Genomic DNA, 20,036 nt, shown 5'->3' with positions numbered 1-20,036 from the left:
TAGCCATCTAGAACTAAATTAGAGTATATTTTTCTCCAAACTAAAATACAATGCAAAACTGTGAGGACTGTATAGGCAGACTATAACTAAACAATTGATAAAACAGAAGCTTCCATACTGAGCTGGGTTTGCCTTAACAAAAGGCAAATTTTGTGTTGTGACATAGGAAAAACACACATATTAATTCTACAAATATAGTACCATGTATAACCAAGAAATGCTTCTTGCTTGAAGATTTAGGAGCACCTTTTTGTTGACCTTTACCTTTTTATGTGTGATATCCTGAAACCAGGCAGAGATAGTGAAAAATGGGCATGCATCTTTTTAAAGAACAAAATGATCTCTCATACTACTCAAATACGATAACTAAATCCCATGAAAAGCCTTTCCAGGATAAATACTTGGAGTCCTCAATGAATGGATGTTGGGGGCATTTACATGGTTATTCAGGATGAAAGACGTTGCTGAATATCTGCCTATGGGTGTGTCCACAGCCATGGCTATGGCTGTGTCTACCAAACACAGTGAAGTAAACTGGTATTAAAGAATTGTGTACCATTATATGTAGTCCATTTAGGCAGGCCTAATTTTGATACTGTTTGCTAACCATCATAATTCCCCTTTTATAATTCCAACTGAGTCACAGAGGAGGCAGGAAGTGTTTATTTTATACCTGTCATTCCCAGATACTTCCTTCAACAGAAAGTAGATTGTCCAAATGCAGTACTTTGCATCACTGTTCATGAAGATCAAATGGTAGGAGCAAGGACTGAGCAGTTACTTTGCCCATGGAAAGAACCCACTGTGCAACACCCTTAGGTAGGATGCATGTGACATATGTCATGGCAATGAACTTCTGGTTTTACTCATTTACCCTTTTTGAAATTTCTTTTTACTACCCTACTCCAGAGAATTAAATTGAAACAGACATGAACAAGAGGTTTTTTTGTTTTTGTTTTTTTTTTCAAAGCAGTTTCATGATTGGTTTTCTCTATGGCATCTTTAGGAAATGAGCCCACCGAAATAAGGATTTCTTTTTTCAAAAAATGACATTTATCCACAAGATTGGTTCATTTTTTATTTTTTAATGAACATTTAAGGTTCATATACAAAAGCTACAGAGCAGTAAGTCAATCATGAAATAAGTACAAGGAAATAAAATGGAAAATAACTCAATTACAATTTCTCACTACTGAAGCACTACACGCTGGCTGCAGAGAGAGGTGGTCAATGTTTCAGCCAGTGAATGCATGGGCCAAATGCCAAGACTGTCATCACATCACTTTTTGTTTTAACACTTCCTTTTCTTTCTCTGATCAGTATTCAGTTGGATAGGGAGGTGGGTGGGGTGAGAGAAATGTTTCTTTTAAAAAAAAAAAAGATTTTTAAAGCAGTTAAATTTTTCCTTGGGGAAATAATTTATCTGTTAGTCTAACATACCATATATTTCTGTTATTAAATTTCTCTGCATAAATATTTGCCTAATCTATTTCTTAATGTAAGATCATGCAGTACTTTCTAATTTCAGAACAGTAAGAATTATCAAAGGCAATTAGTTTTGTACATAAATGCCCACAGTTTCCTTTTTAATGAAAAAATGTGCTCTTTGTGATCTTTGTTTCTTGCAAGAGAGTTGGTCAAGTAATAATCATGGAGCATTTCCTAAAATACTTATTTGCTGGGAAAATTTGTATGAAATGACATCTGAAGTATAAAAAACATTGTTAGGTAACACTTGGAACAGTTAAAAATATACTTATCTTGTTTGTAAACTATCAGTGTAAGATACTGAGTATCTGAGTGTCAGAGCCATTGTCTCCTGTTTTCCTAGAAAGTTGTTTGCCTTATTTATCAATGTGACATCTTTGAAACATCTGACATTATATATAGAAACATCAAGGCAATATTATTTGTACATATTATTAAACATGCAAAAATTTCCTGAAAGATAGTGCCCGAATATGGAAATTCCCTCTGAGCTCAACCTCTCCTTGGTACCATTCTGCTGGAAGTATGGCTCTCTTGGAGTTTGGGAGTACGGTGGGTTATTTTGGAGAGGCAGCCCCTTTAATCACCGGTTCCCTATTCAAATATGTTGCCCAGTAAACTAAGTTGAAAGTGCCAAACAAAACTGGGAATACAATTCGGGACATTTTGTCAATCTTGCTGATGCTGTTGTAAGTCTTTTTGTTTTCAGAAGTCTTCTCTTCAGAAGGCTTTACTGAGGCTGAAGATGCATTTGAGGTCCCTGCTGGGGTCTGTTCCTTTGGGATGTTGGGGGGATGGGTCATCTTCCCAGTGGTATAAGCATTTGTTGACTTATTTAATATGAGTTCCCGCTCCTTTTTCTGGAAAATATAATAAGATTGTAAGGGCATGACATTTGCAGGCAACTGAAGAGTTTATCTCTCAAAAGAGAGAGAGAGAGAAATATCAACTTAGCTCTGAGAAAGGCAGTTCTCCACAGACTTCTAAGCCTACAACCCCATGTGGCCAGTCTTGACTAAAGAATTCTATAATAGAAATCAGTTGCTTTCTTATACACTAACAGTGAAAATATAGAAAGAGAAATTAGAGAACTGATTCCATTTACTATAGCACCAACAACCATAAGATACCTGGGAATAAACCTAACCAAAAAGGTAAAGGATCTGTATTCGAGGAACTACAGAAGACTCATTAAAGATACTGAAGAAGACACAAAAAGATGGAAAACCATTCCATGCTCAAGGATCAGAAGAATAAACATTGTTAAAATGTCTATATTGCCTAGAGCAATCTATACTTTCAATGCCATCCTGATCAAAATTCCACCAGCATTTTTCAAAGAGCTGGAACAAACAATCCTAAAATTTGTATGGAACCAGAAAAGACCCCAAATTGGCAAGGAAATGTTGAAAAAGAAAAACAAAACTGAGAGCATCACGTTGCCTGATTTCAAGCTTTTCTACAAAGCTGTGATCACCAAGACAGAATGGTACTGGTACAAAAACAGACACATAGACCAGTGGAACAGAGTAGAGAGACCAGATATGGACCCACAACTCTATGGTCAAATAATCTTCAACAAAGCAGGAAAAAATATACATTGGAATAAAAGACACTCTCTTCAATAAATGGTGCTGGGAAAACTGGTCAGCTATGTGTAGAATGAACCTTGAACATTCTCTTACACCACACACAAAGATAAACTCGAAATGGATAAAAGACCTCAACATGAGGCAGGAATCTATCAAGATCCTAGAGAAGAACATAGGCAGTAACCTCTTCAACATTGGCCACAGCAACTTCTTTCAACATATGTCTCCATAGGCAAAGGAAACAAAAGCAAAAATGAACTTTTGGGACTTTATCGAGATCAAAAGCTTCTGCACAGCAAAGGAAACAGCAAAATCAAAGAGGTAACCCACAGAAAGGGAGAAGATATTAGCAAATGACACTACAGACAATAGGCTGATATCCAAGATCTATAAAGAACTACTGAAACTCAAACAAAACAGATAATCCTGTCAAAAGATGGACATGAACAGATACTTCTCCAAAGAAGACATACAAATGGCTAACAGACACATGAAAAAATGTTCATCATCATTGGGCATCAGGAATATTCAAATCAAAACCACATTGAGATAACACCAGTTAGAATGGCCAGTTAGAATGGCCTTTACACTAGTTAGAACAGCCAAAATTAACAAGACAGTAAATAACGTGTGTTGGAGAGGATGTGGAGAAAGAGGAACCCTCTTACACTGTTGGTTGGAATGCAAGTTGGTGCAGCCACTTTGGAAAACAGTGTGGAAATTCCTTAAGAAACTGAAAACAGAGCTACCTTATGACCCTGCAATTGCACTACTGGGTATTTACACCGAAGATACTGATGTAGTGAAAAGAAGGGCCATCTGTACGCCAATGTTCATAGCAGCAATGGCTATAGTTGCCAAACTGTGGAAAGAACCAAGATGCCCTTCAATGGACGAATGGATAAAGAAGATATGACCCATATACATATATACAATGGAGTATTATGCCTCCATCAGAAAGGATGAATACCCAACTTTTTTTATCAACATGGATGGGACTGGAAGAGATTATGCTGAAATAAGTCAAGTGAAATAAGTCAAGCAGAGAGAGTCAATTATCATATGGTTTCACTTACTTGCGGAGCATAAGGAATAACATGGAGGACATTGGGAGATGGAGAGAAGAGAGATGGGGAAATTGGAAGGGGAGACAAACCATGAGAGACTGTGGACTCTGAGAAACAAACTGAGGGTTTTGAAGAGGAGAGGGTGGGGGTTGGGTGAGCTTGGTGGTGGGTATTATGGAAGGCAAGTATTGCATGGAGCACTAGGTGTGGTGCATAAACAATGAATGCTGGAACACTGAAAAGAAATAAAATAAAATGGGAAATAAAAAGAAATTCTACAACAGGCAAAATAATTCATGGTAAAAAAATCAGAATGGTAGTTGTCTTTGTTGAGGTGGAAACTGGAAAGGCGTCTGTTGATTGGGAAGTGGCATGGTGAACTTTCTGGAGTACTAGTGAAGTTCTCTATCTTGAAAGGGATTTGCATTACACAGGTGAACATGTTCATCAAAATGCAGCAAATGTATCCTTAATATCTGTGAATTATACACTATGCAAATTTTTCTTTGAAAGAATCAAACTGTAAATACTGAACTCTAGTTAATGACATACATAAATTTACATGTATATAAATATATTTACTGGGAAATGTATTGTCCTTTAAAATTTACTTTGAAATGGATAAGAATGCAAGATGGATCGAAGATGAGTGAATGCGTGGATAAATAGATGATGGACAAAGAGACGGTAGTGACACATGCATAGTAAAATGTTCATAATAGATTTTCATTGTAAGATTCTTTAAACATTGCTGTCAGTTTGCAAATGTACATAATAAAACATTGCAAAATTTCTGTTCCATTAATATAGCACCATTAAGCAAAATTTAATTGTGAAAACATAGGAGAGTAAATTAAAAGAAATATATCAGCCATTAAAACTATGGAAAAGATAACAAGTAGAAAGGAAACACATGGAACAAGGAGAAAATGGAAGCAAGTGAAAAGGGAGGTAGAATAAATGTGGAACCAGATACAATGAGCATGGTGACCACATGGGGACATGGTAAGGTAGGCTACAAAGTCCTGGGCCAGAGTAGGGACCCTCTGGACCACTCTTCAGAAATACTACAGCTCTTCCATATACCAATGATCATGTGTGCACCCACACTGGTCTGCAAGAATAAACAACTATGAATTTACTACCTTCAATGGCTCCCATTTCTTGGTGGGGCCAAGAAAAGAACAGATATTTTAGAAGACACTAATCTTTAGTCAAAAAATGGACAGAAGACATGTCCTGGTAATGCATGTTTTACTTGGGGAGATGAGCAGCAGCCCAGGATTCAGCAGAGTCACAATGGCTGTAGCGTTCCCAGAGATGTTCCCCAATCCCCTTTTCAGGATGACTTGCTGCCCAACTGTGGGCAGAGTGGCTGGGAGACATCCTTCAACTCCAACTCCTTCAGGGTGGACTTCAACTTCTTCCTCTACTGAATGTTGCTCTAAATAAGGTCTGTTCTTTCACTGCTGTTCACCCTTAAAAACTACGTTTCACCCCAAACCCTTAGCTGACGGTTTGCCTCTGGAGATCCCAACATGTGACAATGGTGAACCTAGACTATTTTTCAAGCTCTCTACTTCTAAGTAAAAGTCAGTTTATGCGAATAGGCTAATACTATGTTTACTAATTCCTGTGTACTAACCACTAAATCATGTGTGACTTCCCTGCCTGAATGCCTTCAGATGCCCTGATGCTTCAGCTGCACAACCCCTTTCAGTCCTAAATGGTAGGATCCTCAGCACCACAGCCTTCTGGAGAACAACATGTAGTCTTGAAATTGCACAAGACACTGAAGTGTGCTGCATATTCTAAAAGATCAGTGCTAATCTAGGACTAGGCAATCTATATTAACATCATCTCTCCCTCTCCCTTCAGATCTGGATCTATGGCAAGTAGTAACAACAGTGGAGCCAAGTGTGAAAGTGGTGGCTGACAAGGATGGTGAGCCTATATGAGACTTTGGGGCTCTCCACTCATCCCTATCTCTTAAACTCAAAGATATGAGCCTGAGGCCTCAATTCCTGTAATAGACTCTCACCTGATTTCCTACTCAGACTTGGCTATCTCCAGTCCACTGTCACGTAGCCACCAAGACCGAGCCCTTAGCAATCATTTAACTTCTGGCAACATAGTGCTGGGTGTTGGGAAGCCTTCTCTCCCAATTCCATTCATGTGTTCCCCCTGCAAACCTCCTCCATGGCTACTTTTATCTTCATCATCAAGTCCGATGCTTTGGTCAAGAATCCCTAGTCTGCCTCTACAAATGTTTTCCCAGGTCACCATCAATCATCCATTGTAGTCATCTCACTCTTACTCCCTCACTTGGTCTCCAACTCCCAAAACAGCCGCTCCTGGGGTTGCTGCTTGTCAAGGCCCTCCCTGCTGTCCCTTCTCCCCTGAGAGGGCCCAGCATGGATCCAACATGGCCAGACAGGAAAGCTGGACTTGGAAATGGCTTTCCCAGACTGAAACTCTGGCATAGGAGGGGACTCGTAAGGAGGAGGAAGGAAATAGCTGTGTTAAATGCAAAGAGCAAGTATGAGGCCATCAGTGAGACACAGCTGTATGTTCTCAGTAGAAAGTGTCTTGAGTTGCCCTTCCTGGTTTGTGGCCCTGGTTGGGAGGTCAGGCCATACAATTCCAGTCTTCTATAATACCTTCCAGGACTCCCTTCACGCTGAGTTCTCATGGACAGATCTTTGATTTTCAAGGACAGATTTTTACTTCAGGTCTACCCTGTTAACTTTGGCCTGCTCTTGTCTCAGGGGAAAAGCTTTGCCTATTTGTTTAATGCATGGTATAATTAACAGTTTATCATGTGCTGGTTTATTTTCTGTTCCGTATATGTTATTCTCATCTCACCAAGGACATGGTTCAGCAGCTTGGAATTCTGTGTGACCTGTTTTCTTCAACAATTCCTTAGATTTAGGCACCGATCACCTTCTAAATACCCGATATTGAATTGCTTTGAACAGAGTAATGCTTTCCACAATTACTGTGCATCGTTTAAGTGAACCAGATCATCTCCTCAGTGGAACAGAGTGTCTTTTGAGGCTTCTAGTAGGCCGCATGCTCTCCTCATGTCCTTAAAGCCACCCTGCAGATGATCTACTGCTTTGAAGCGACAAAAGAGTGAACAGAAGATGTATAATTCAAAACTGGACAAGTAATGACTGAACAGACAGGAGACACTTTAGCAAAAATAGTATCTACGCAATAAAATCTACGCAAGCTCAAGGCATTCACATGGCATGAGACCTCTTGTTTGATCGAAGCCGATGATTCAAAACAAAGTTGAAACAGGACCTGTTGCAATAAGACTTGATAGGGACCTCGAACATAAAGCAAGAGGTCATTTTTTCACTGGAGGGATGGGAGACAGGGAGGAGAAACACCTGTCTTATATTTGCTATTTTATATCAGGCACATTTTCTCTGGAAAAAAAGGAAAATGAAGGGCGAAAATTTACCTTAACCTTGGCGGCTTCTGAGGCCTTTTTGCCATCCCAGGCCCAGCCTCTCTTTGTGAAATAGTTGACGGTAGCAAACTCGATCAGCGCGGAGAACACAAAAGCGTAGCACACAGCTATGAACCAGTCCATGGCTGTTGCGTAAGCCACTTTGGGCAAAGAGTTCCGAGCACTGATGCTGAGGGTCGTCATGGTCAGCACTGTGGTCACCCCTGTGGTTGTTAGTGACAGGGGGTCAGGCAAGGAGAATGGAAACAAGAATCAATATCAGCACCCAGACCCCAGTGTACTACCCTTAACTGTGACAGATGAATACAGGAAAGGAACTGGTTACTTTTATCCCCAGAGGGAACCTGCCCCTCTCTCCTGATTTCCTAACATTTAACAAACTCATAGCATTTATAATATTGCTTATTTGACTTATCTTATTAATTGGCTCCTTCCTCTAGAATATAAACTGAGGAAGGTAGGGCCTGGGTCTGATATATATATACATACGTTGTGTTCCCATTATCCCGAACCAAGCCCAGCAGATAGCTCATGTCCAACAATGATGTGTTAAATAGGTCATATTCCTCTGCGGCAAAGGGGCAATACTCAATAGATAAAAGGCAATGACATTCACATGGCATCTAGTGAAGAGTTTCAATAAAATGTGCTATGCACCCTGTGAGTATTGGGCTCAAGGAAAACTAGAAACAGACTTGCTTCTACATGGATTAACCCAACTTGCAGACTTCCAGGAAACTTCGAGGAGCCAAGTGCAAGAGAAGAACTGTGTCTGAATCTGGATCTGGATCTCAGCACTTCACTCTACCCAAGAGGGAACAAAGTCCCCTCGAAGCCCTTGTGTGAGGTGCCTGTGGCTGTCTACCTTGGCTTCTGTGGAAACTCTGCAATGACCATGCAGCATGGCCAGACTGCTGGAGGGGGACATTGAGGACTGGCTGATTATGAGCATCTATCTAGTATCCACTCAGTGCCTGGCCAATCTAAGCCACATTCTCATTATCCCAGTTCACAGGCAACGGGCTTAAAGATTTAAAAATACTTAGCAATGTACCCCATTTCACTAGCTGGCAAATGAGAACCTGTATTCAGATCCAGGTCTGCAGGACCCTTTACAGCCCACGCAGCTACCACATGGGCTGTGCCTTCCTCCTTACCACAGTTTTGTGTGGGCGTGTGGGCACAATGCACTTGTTATGGGTTGAATATGTTCCCCCAAATTCATATGTTGAAATCCTAATCCCCAGAATTTCAGAATGTAATCTTACTTGCAAACACAGCCTTTACAGAAGTAATCAAATTAAAATGAGATTGTTAGGGCAGGCCCTGATGCAATAGGACTGGTGCCACAGACATGCACATAGGGTGTGAACGCTGGAATTACCTGTCCTAACCCTAATCCTGGAACAGACCCTTCCCTCACAGCCCTCAGAAGGAACCAGCTTTGCTGACCTCTTGATTTTGGGCTTGTAGCCTCTAGAATTGAAACAAGTAATTTCCATTGTTGAAACCCCTCAGGGCATGGCACTTTGTTATGGAGCCCTAGGAAATCAGTAGAGCACCAAGTATGTCATGTCACTGGTGGTCACAGCAGCTAAGTTTTCATCCAACGTCATCCTTCAAAGGTATTTATACGTACTCACCGTGCATGGTACCATGCGTGGAATTAATGCGTAGTGAAAAATCAGTAGGCAACTTTGATTTTTCTTAGAAACCCACTTGATCATTGTGCTGGGGGAGAAGGTTCTGTGCATGACCTTGAAACAGGCTTCTTGCACTTCTTGGGTCCTTGAACATCCCAAAGTGCTTTCTGAATCTCCCAGAAGAAACAGAAACTAATATGCAGCATTCTCCAAACTATTTTTTTTTCCTACTCACCTACTAATATTCCCCTAAACTACCTGGGAAGCACTGCCTAGCCATGAACTAACCTCCATACCCCTCTGAAACATTCCTGAAGCCAGTGTAGCTGGCTACATAGGTAGAGAAACAGTCTGACAGAAATACTCCTGGGCCATCACTTAGAAACTCCCTGGGCTCTTAGTCTCCCTACAGACTAGGTAGTGGTAACATGAAACGCAGGTCAGGGTTTCCTTCTTCACAGTAGTTAAGAGCTGAGGCGTGAAGTATACCTTACAGTTTAGAAATATGTCAGCATCATTATCACAACTGACCTGCAAAACTACCTTTAGTATCACAACTCAGATGTGAGGAAGCAGAGCTTCAAGGTAAGAGTTAAATGCTTAACTATGTCTGCTCTGCCAAGGTACCTCCTGAACTAGAGCTTGCTAAACCTAACGCATGTCTTAGGGATGTCAAATGATGTTGTTCTAGATTCTTATCATATATATGTGTATCTGCAAATAAGTCTATGTGAATATCTATGTATAATATATATGCATTATGTAATATGCAAATGTCCACATATTCATATCATATACCCCATAAATATGATGGTTATATGATATATAGATATGTGATTTATTATTACCATATAAGATATGATGGATTGAATCCCCTTGGGAGTTCATTTTAAAGTGGCACACACGCTTCAAAGAAAACTGCCTGATAACATACAAAATAGTACTTTGGGAGAAGTATGAAAATACTGTAGCAAAATCTCACATAAGACAGAGTGCCAGCAGTTTCAAACCTTAAAAAAAAAAAAGAAAAAAAAAAGGCTACCAGCAAAGGCTTTTCAAAATGGAAATGATGATCAAATAGATCATGCATCATTTCCTAAACCCTTGTTAGAGAGCCATCCTAACTCCTAATCCTTAACATTGAATTCTCTTTTTTTTTTAATTGTGTTATGTTAGTCACCACACAGTACATCACTAGTTTTTGATGTAGTTTTCCATGATTCATTGTCTGCATAAAACACCCAGTGCTCCATGCAATACATGTCCTCCCTAACACTGGATTCTTAACTAATACGTCTGTTTGTTTTCCAGGTCACAGAACAGACAGTAATCACTAGCAGTTTAGAGGATTTTGTTGTTTGGGGATAGTCAGAAGCAGTCCCAAGATACCAGTGCATGCTTGGAGATACTCACCAAACACTGTCCTGGCAGGGACCGATTCTCTGTTCAGCCAAAAGGACACCTGTGACAAGATCACGGTCATTATGCAGGGAAGGTAGGTCTGGATGACAAAGTAACCGATCTTCCTCTTCAGATGGAAATGAGCCGTCATGACTGTGTATTCCCCTGCAAATAAGCAAATTAATGCAGGACAGCCACCTGTCCTAGAGTCTTGCCTGTCCTTCCTGCTCCTGGACCAGAGGTGGTCCTTCTCTCCATCTCCCCCTTGGAAAACTACTAGTTTGTATTGTTGGAGTGAATGAAAGAATGGAGGATACAGGGATTTCTTAACTGTCATTTTATAAGTAAGTCTTCTGAGCCTCATCCTCTGAAGAGCCTTTACTGGTGGATGTTTTTCCTGGGGAAAATCAGATTTGTGTGTTTTCCTAATCCCTGGTCACAATCTGTGCCACTCTCTGCCCACCCCCTCACCGCTACTGCCATCAGGATTTCAGGATTTAGCCTCTCCAGATATAACTCAGGACATCACAGAGCCCTGTTGCAGGTGGAGAAATTTTCTTCCTATTTCCCAGCCAGGGAAGGCTGGAAGAAGCTAAGGGTGACCACCCCCCTGCTCCTTGCTTCCTGCCAGACCCAGGTGGAGGGTGAGCAACTGCAACTGGAGGAGGCCACGGGTCCTGGCAGCCCCCCTTCCCGCCGCCTACCAGGGAGATTGGGGCATTTCCTTGGCAATGCCCCAGGGACTTCTCTGGATCTGCCTGGCAGTGTGGGAGGCCAGCGGGGACCTTCCGTTCATTGCTGAGAACGATGCTGCCTTGATGGTGAACTGGTAAGGAGCTGAGATGGGCTGTGGTTGGAGGGTGTGTGAATGGCTGTCAGCTGGAGAATCTCCAGTGCTAGAATGTTTTGTTTTGTTTTATTCAAGTATAGTTAACGTACAATGTTATATAAGTTTCAGGTATACAACATATTGATTTGACAATTCTGTACATTACTCAGTGTTCACCATGATAAGTGTAGCCATCATTGCTCACCATATAACATTATTAAAATATTATTGAGTATTTCCTGTTCTGCACCACTCATCTCTGGGACTGCTTATGGGGAGATGGGAAGGCTGCTTTGAGAGGCAGAAGCAGAGTTAAGCTGATCTGAGGACAAAAGTTCTTTTGCTGAATTGCAAGGAGTAGATGGCGTGGCTGGGTGGAACTGCAAAGTGGGGAGAAGGGCTTGAGGCCTCCCCTAAAGCAGACCCAGTGGGAGCTGTCTATTTGGGGGGTGGTCTGCTGGAGACTAATGTGGAGCACTGGGACATGTGAGCCGGATAATAAGCTCTGATGCTTGCTTTTGGAATCAGAGCCCAGAGCTCAGCATGGCCAGCTGTGGATGTGTCCCTACGTGCCTTTTCTCACAGCGTGCCAGATGTCATAGGCAGAGGGAACCATTAAGATCACATGCAGCAGGGGAGCCTGGGTGGCTCAGTGGGTTAAAGCCTCTGCCTTCGGCTCAGGTCATGATCCCAGGGTCCTGGGATCGAGCCCCGCATCGGGCTCTCTGCTCCACAGGGAGCCTGCTTCCTCCCCTCTCTCTCTCTGCCTGCCTCTCTGCCTGTTTGTGATCTCTGTCTGTCAAATAAATAAATAAAATCTTAAAAAAAAAAAAATCACATGCAGCAAAATCTGCCCCCTTACAGAAAAGGAGATCAAAATCCTTAGGGGTGCCTGCGACATGCCAACAGAGGCAGGCCACACTGTCCCCATAGTTCCAAGGCAGGTCAGAGCAGAGGAGAGTGGCTGAGTGGGCTCCATCACAGCAGAAAGAAGCAGCAACAAAGAGAAGGAGGATGAGATAGATATGTTTAATAGCAATGACTGGATCTTTATAATGATCCAACTTTGCCTCTCCTTGACATCTGAAAAGAGGGGAAATGCTTCTATTTCTTTGCAGTAGGGTTTGAGATTACTCTCTTACTTATAATGCTTTTATTGTTGTTCTTCTCATTTTGTTTTGTTTTGTTTTGTTTTAATTTGAGTATAGTTGACACACAATGTGACACTAGTTTTGGATGTGCAATATAGTGATTCAACAAGTTTATGCATTATGCTGTATTTGCCACAAATGTAGCTACCATCTGTCCCAATACATCCCTAAACAGTATCATTGATTATACTCCTTATGCTGTGCCTTTTATTCCTGTGACTTACTCATTCCTTAATAGCAAGTCCGTATTTTCCACTTGCCTTCACCCATTTTGCTCATCCCTTCACCACACCCATTTGTTTTATTTTTGAGTTGAAACTAGCAATATCAAATAATGTTTTTTTTAAAAGACCATCTTTTTAGAACAGAAATAGAGGCAGAAACCCCATTTATACATTTTTGAAGAACTATATGAAACAATTCCGGACTGTAGCATCCTCCATTAGCATGGCAATTCTTTACCCCACACATCTGCTATACCACATTTTCACTTGTTCCCACAAAATTAGGCTACCACCCTCCCAGTCCTGCCAGGCTCTCTTCTCTCTCCCTGGGATGTCCAGCAATAAGGCCAGTGGGTAGGATCTGGGAGCCTGTATGTAGAAGCAGCATGCACTTCCTGCCAGCTCTGAGGTTTGGCAGTGCTGACAAAGAGTGATGCTGACCAGGGTACCTTCTGGGGCTTGCAACTCATCCCTGCTACAGGGCCCACTCTATCCCGGCTACACTTTTCTTCTCTGCATTGGAGACTTTCTGAGGCCGTGGAATCTCCTCTTCTGCTAACAGCCAAGCCTCCTGATTGCTAAGGCAGGGCCTCCTGTGGCCAGGAGTCAAACGGGGACACAACTTTCAAGTGCAGAAAGTAGAACCCCCTCTGTTCTTTTGGACATCTCACCCTTTTTGTGTCAGTTGAAGCCAGGTTGTACCGGGCCTGTGGTACTCAGCCAGCCCTATGCATGTGAGAGAGCCCCTTCCTTCTTAGTGAGGCCTCAGCTGTTTCTATGATGCTGTTGTGCAAAATTCAACCCCTGGGAAATCTTAGAAATGTTCAGAACAGGAGGTAGGGGAGCAGGTAAACAGGAGTACCTGCAGGAAGCTGTCTACCTATCCTGCTGTCTACTACTGCCTCTGTGTCTCAGTGCTTGAAGCAGGATCTCTGTTATATAAGCAGGTTCATGTATCTTCCAGGCAGAACATGCAATCACAGGGGTGTGCTCACATGAAGGCAAACACACCTGAGATTACACCTCCCATGGCTCTCAATACTGCCAGTCACTGCAGCTGGCGCCTCTGTAGGCCACTGCAGGAACTGGGACCTGAATTGGAGGGGTCCTTGTGGCCAGCACTGCACAGCAACAGCCATGCCCCAGATTGCTAAGTAGAACTGAGGTGAGCCTGAGGGGAATCCTCCCCACCAACATACCACAGGAGCACCGAGTTCTCCCAGGGTTTGTTATTCTACATGCACTTGGTCTCACCTGTGCTGGTGCTGATGTTCTCGGTGCCCACTGTCTGCCCCATCAAGTGGTACTGGTTCAGCCTGGAGCCATCTTCTGCCACCACCACTGACTTAGTGGTGCCATTAGTCCAGACATAGACGACTTCAGAATTAGGATATGCATCTGTATGGGGGGTAAGCAGAAGGTGGTATAAAAACAAGGAATTATTTTCAGCTTGCACAACCAAAGATGTTTATAAACATAGCAAGAGAGATGAGCGGAAGGTCAAAGTTAAAGGTCCTGGTGGTCAGACCAGGGCAGATGTCACCACTGTTTAGGTCCTTTTCATTCCTAAAGATCTGGGTGGTCAGCAATCAGTGCCTGGTGCTTCCTAGCATGTATTTTCTCTGTAGGGTACAGTATTTCATGGGCTGAGACCACAGTGCTGGGGGCTTTCCCAGCTCTGTGGTCTTGGGAAAGTCACCTATGCTCTGTGCCTCATCTTTTCCATCTGTAAAATAGGGCAGTAACAGCAGCTACTTCTTGGGGTTCCTACTGTCACGATACAAGCTCCATAATGCACTAAGGCATTGACCACATGAGCAGCACCTGAGAGCATTAGTTATGATAAAGATTCCACTTTGCAACTGGTACTTATCGTCCCGTTGTCCAATGCTATTCTGGTAGGAGGGTGGCATGGTAGGTAAGACTTCCTCCCCCGGTATCATGTCTATGAATGTTACCTTATATGGTATATGGCACTGTACAGTTGGAGTTAAGGCTAGAGGCCTTTAAATCAGAAGATTATCCTGGATTATTCCAGTACACCCAATATAATCACTTGAGCCCTCAAAAACAGAGAACTTTCTCCAGCTGGAGCCAGTCAGAGACCCAGCTCAGAGAAATGTGAAGCATGAAGAAAGTACTTGACCATCAATGTTGGCTTTGAAGATGGAGGAAGGGGACATGGAATGTGAGCAACTTCTAAAGGGTGAGAATGACCACCCCCGGTGACAGCTGGCAGGAAATGGGGACTTCAAACCTATAGCCATACAGAACTGAATCCTGCCAACAACCTGAATGAAGCTAGAAGTAGATTCACCCCCAGAAAGAAATGCAGCCCTGCCAATACTATAACTCTGGCCAGTGGGACCCAGCACAGAGATATCAGGCAAACACACTATATTCTGGCTAATAGAACTCTAAGAAAATAAAGATATTATTTTCTTTTTTTTTCTTTTCCCAAGCTTTATTGAGATATGAATGACATGTAACAGTATGTAAGCTCAAGGTATACAATGTAAAGATTTGATATATGTATGAATTTGTGAAACAATTATCATGATAATGTTAGTTACATATGTATGGCTTTAAACTGCTAAGTGTGTGATAACTTGTCATAGAGCAATAGAAAACTAGGACAGGTAGATGAGGGACAGAGAAGGGAAGAGGGAGACAAATACACATAAAACATGTAACAGGTGTGTTAATGCTATAGAGAACTACAAGCTATGAAAAGGGAGGAGGCATAATTTTCAATGTCGTTTTCTGGGAAGGCCTAATTTAGGAGACCCAAGAAGTGTGTAGGAGCTGGCCACGTGCTGTCAGGAGGAAGAGCATCTGAGGAATGGATGCTACAAGGTCCTGAGGCAGGAGCGTGTCTGCAATGCCTGGAGAAAAGCCAGGCAGGGGGCAGAGGAAAAGACCAGATAAAACAGTGCTTTGGGCCACCTGGGTGGCTCAATTGGTCTGCCTTTGGCTCAGGTCATGATCCAGGGTCCTGGGATTGGGTCCGGCATTGGGCTCTCTGCTCAGCAAGAAGCCTGCTTCTTCCTCTGCTTGCCACTCTCCCCTGCTTATGTTCTCTCTCTCTCTCTCTTGAAAATAAATAAATAAAATCTTTTTAAAAAACAGTGCCTCAAGGCCATTTTTAGGCCTTTGACTTTTGCTCTGAGCTAGTCAGAAGACACAGACATATTCTAACATGCTTTAAAAGGATCCATCTGGCTTAACTAATTAGTTGAGCCAAATGTTACTAAGATTCTATAACTTTAAACTGTAGGTTCTAACAATATAATTTTTATTTAATTTTAAGAATAAGGTGAAAGAAGAAACTGTAATGAACCACTGTTATTTAACATAGTGTTGTAAGTCCTAGCTACAGCAATCAGAAAACAAAAAGAAATACAAGCAGCAAGGAAGGAGTAAAACTTATACTATTCACAGATGACATGATACTCTATATAGAATATCTGAAAGACTCCACCAAAAAACTGCTAGGGCTGATAATTTGAATTCAGTAAAGTCACGCGATACAAAATCAATGTACAGAAATCTGTGGCATCTCTATACACCAACAGTGAAGCAGAAGAAAGAGAAATTAAGAAATAAAGACATCTCATTTTATAGACATTTTTATTTTACTTTTGTCCTTGAAAATATCAAATATTGAGGGATATGGAATTCATGATGATTTGGGTTAACTTTGACATAGATTTTATACTCTTCATTATGCTTAACTAGAGACAGTTGGGTGGCACCTGAATGTATATTTATTTCTAGAATTTTTTCTTACATTCTTTAATAGAAAATAATGAACAATTTATAACTTTCATAAAATTTTTATAATTTTCATAAAACTTGATGAACATTTAGTGAATAAACATTTATCTAGAGATTAAAAAAAATAAAAGGATCCATCTGGCTGAGATGGGAGAATAGAACAGAGGTGGGAACCAGACAGAAATGGGAGACTGCCTACGACAATATTAAAATAATCTAGGTGGAAGATGATAGTGGTGGGCAAGGGTACAAAGAGGAGAAATTAGGGCTCCATGTTAAAGGAAAGGGTTGTCCACGTGCTAACAAATCATGTGAGCTGTGAGAGGGAGAAGGTGGCCAGCCTGGGCATTTGGACAGGTCATTTGCATGCAGGAGGATGGCAGAGATTTTGGAAGGACATGGCATCCAGTGAAAGGGGAGCAATGCAGGTGCCTATATGTCAGAGTTGAGGCCTTTGAGGGCTTTCCTAGGGGATGCTGAGTGGACAGTTGTACAAGTTAGATCATGGGAATGGTCCCGGATGAGGATGTGACTTCTCCCATCACCAGGATATGGATGTCAACTGAAGCACAGGCTGGTGAGATCACCTGAGGGGTGCTGGTGGAGAAAAAGAAAGGGTGGGGCATGCCTTCCTAGGGTGCTGCAGGGTTTGGAGTCTGAAAAGCTGAGGGGAGAACAGCAAAGCCACTGGAACAGCAGGCACTGCCGTGGGAGAGCACGGGGAATGTCCTGTCCGGGAGGCCTGTGTCACAGGCTTCAGTTGATGGCTCAGGAGTGGCCCCAGGACCTAGTAGAATCTGGCCACCTCAGCAAGAGCAGCTGGCTTTGAGGAACTGGCAGGCTTATTTGTTCCAGCTGTCTCTTGAGGTCTCTGGAAGTAAACCAACACATTTGTCCCATCATCAAGTCCATGAGTATGAACAGATGCCACACCCAACCACTTGGACACCTTTTGAACAAAGCTGTATGCTTTGCTCCCAGCTACTTAAACAGAGAAAGACCCTCACTCTAGGGTGAAAGGAACCATGCACCTTCCCAGGTGAAGAATCTGTAGATGTCTCAGGAGACGAGGGGAAGAGCTGCAGAGGCCTGCTGCCGCTGCTGGCAGTGGAGGCCTCCCTAAGTAGGACAGGACCCTGCAATTCTCCACCAGGAGGGGCTAGCTCACTGCACCGTGAAGGACCCCTGCAGCTGAGCCTCCCCTCCGAAAATGTTCTCAGCAGTGACACTCCAACTGTGAACAGCAACAGCAATAAAGAACCAAACGACTCTGAAAAAACAAACAAACAAACAAACAAAAACCAGCAGTTCTGAACCAGCAGAACTATCCACTTAGATCAGAGATCTTAACAGATAGAAGCCAGAAGAATGGTCTCTGGAATGACCAAGAGTTCTACTAAAAAGTGCAGATGTTTCTTTGCTAATGTAGATCACTACCTTTATTCTTCATTTATGTGCAGTAGAGTACCTATAACAGTTCAAAAATAATGAAATCAGCATGTATGGTGAAACACTGAGCTTAATACAGAGGAAAACAGAAGAAGCTTCAAGACCCTCTGTGCATGACTCACTGTAAGCTCCACTCCTCCCTACAAGGTGGTAACTGAATTTTATGATAATCACTGCATTGTTTGCTTTGTAGTTTTACTTTCCGGCCAGAAGTCATTAAACAAAGCTCCCCCCCTTTTTCTTTTTTTTTTTTTTTCCGGCTTTGCTATGTTTTCTTTGTGAAATTATTTTTCATATTCTGCTTTACATATTGTTTTTACCCATTTGATTCATGTTTCCTTTATATATTCTGATACATTTTGTTCTATGTGTTACACAGATCTTCACATTTGTGGCTATTTCACTGTATCATTGGCTTTTATTTTCTTTTCTGAAAAACATTAATTTTAGTCTAATTTATCCATCTTTTCATCTCTCCGCATCTTATTTCAGAGGCTCTCCCTGTTCTGAGGCCACACTGTATATTACATGTGCATAATCAAAGTTTTAAAGCATTGTCCTTAGGGCCTTAATCACCAATAGTTGATTGTATTTAAGGTATCCAATGGCATTTTCTCCATGTGGTTTTCTGTGTTGCCACTGACCTCATCAAGTCATCTCTCCCACCTGCTCATTTGCAGACTTTGCTCCACCAAGTGAGGTTTCTGTCATCCAGGGGTCTTCTCTCTGCTGGATCTTCTGCTCTGCTCCCTTTTTCTGTCCTGTTCGGAAGATGCCAAGAGCTGGAAGGGTCAGGTCCCTATCTTTTCTTCTTCAGGGGGCCCCAGCTATTGTTGGTCCTATGCTCACCCAGATGCATGTCGGAATCAACTTTCCTAAAAATACTCTGATGAGATTTATATTGGAACTGCACAGGATCTGTATTATTATAGATTATACCAGGGAAGACATGACATCTTCTGGAATCATATCTTTTTCATCATGGACGTGAAGTATCTTTCCACATATTTAGGTCTCCGTAGTGAAAGTGACTGACAATAAGCTTTTTTGATTGTAATATAAGCACCTGATTTTTAAAAAGATTTTATCTATTTATTTGATAAGAGAGAGACAGTGAGAGAAAGAACACAAGCAGGGGGAGTGGAAGAGGGAGAAACAGGCTTCCTGCTGAGCAGGGAGCCCAATGCGGGGCTCAGTCCCAGGATCCTGGGCAGATGCTTAACGACTGAGCCAGCCAGGAGCCCCTACAAGCACCTGATGTTAAGCTTTTGATTTTGGAGGCACTCCCTTCAAAGACATCCCTCTTGATCACACTGCCAGCTACACAACTAAATAAAGAGCAAGGCCGCCCCACCCATGAGGTTCCCCTTTTAGAAAGCCTGGGGTGACCTAGATAGCTGGCCACTGGAGTCACCCACTTTTCCTTTCCTGTGCCCTAATTCTTGCTCTTATGTTTTAAATTTGGCAGTAATAGTGAAACTCTGCCAAACCCTCATCACCCCAACCTAGTCCCCAATAAAAAGACCCTAGGTCTGTGCTCTCTCTTTCCCTCTCTCTACCTGTGGTCCCGGGCATGCAGGTAAATAATACATTTTTTTTTTCAAAGTTCCCTAATGGTTGTTGCTGAGGTGCATCTTGCAATCATCATGAGAAACACAAGGCTGGTCCCACCAGGGCACTGGCTCTGCTCAGAGAAACATAACTACGAATAATATGGCCAGGCAAGTGCCCAACATTCCTAGCTGACAGCATCACTACTGATAAGCTGGGAAGTACCTAAAAGAGTCTTCTGTAAGGAAATATTTTTCAATAAGGTTATACCATTCTCTATCTTTTGCTAGATTTTCTCCCCGTAGATATGTGATACTTAGTCTTTTCCAATAACCAGTGCTCCCTATCCCTGAGCAAAGGTCTAATGATAGGCCAACTTGTCA

At 42.2% G+C, this 20,036-nt stretch overlaps 1 protein-coding gene across 4 annotated transcripts in view; it reads right to left on the bottom strand.

Moving 5' to 3' along the window:
• Positions 1–1,071: 1,071 nt before the first annotated feature.
• The window catches only part of GABRA5 (gamma-aminobutyric acid type A receptor subunit alpha5), an 84,547-nt gene continuing 65,582 nt past the window's right edge, over positions 1,072–20,036 (bottom strand). For all 4 annotated transcript variants that reach the window (XM_047739219.1, XM_047739221.1, XM_047739217.1 and 1 more), the window contains 4 exons: positions 14,131–14,274; positions 10,685–10,837; positions 7,620–7,831; positions 1,072–2,348 (listed from right to left, as the gene is read on the bottom strand). In XM_047739219.1, coding sequence (XP_047595175.1) covers positions 2,046–2,348; positions 7,620–7,831; positions 10,685–10,837; positions 14,131–14,274 — 812 coding nt within the window. In that variant the 3' untranslated portion in view covers positions 1,072–2,045. The remainder of the gene's footprint in view (positions 2,349–7,619; positions 7,832–10,684; positions 10,838–14,130; positions 14,275–20,036) is intronic.

Source organism: Lutra lutra, chromosome 7 (assembly GCF_902655055.1).
Source record: "Lutra lutra chromosome 7, mLutLut1.2, whole genome shotgun sequence".
In the NCBI taxonomy this organism is placed as follows: Eukaryota; Metazoa; Chordata; class Mammalia; order Carnivora; family Mustelidae; genus Lutra; species Lutra lutra.
This window is presented reverse-complemented; position numbering and strand designations above follow the sequence as displayed.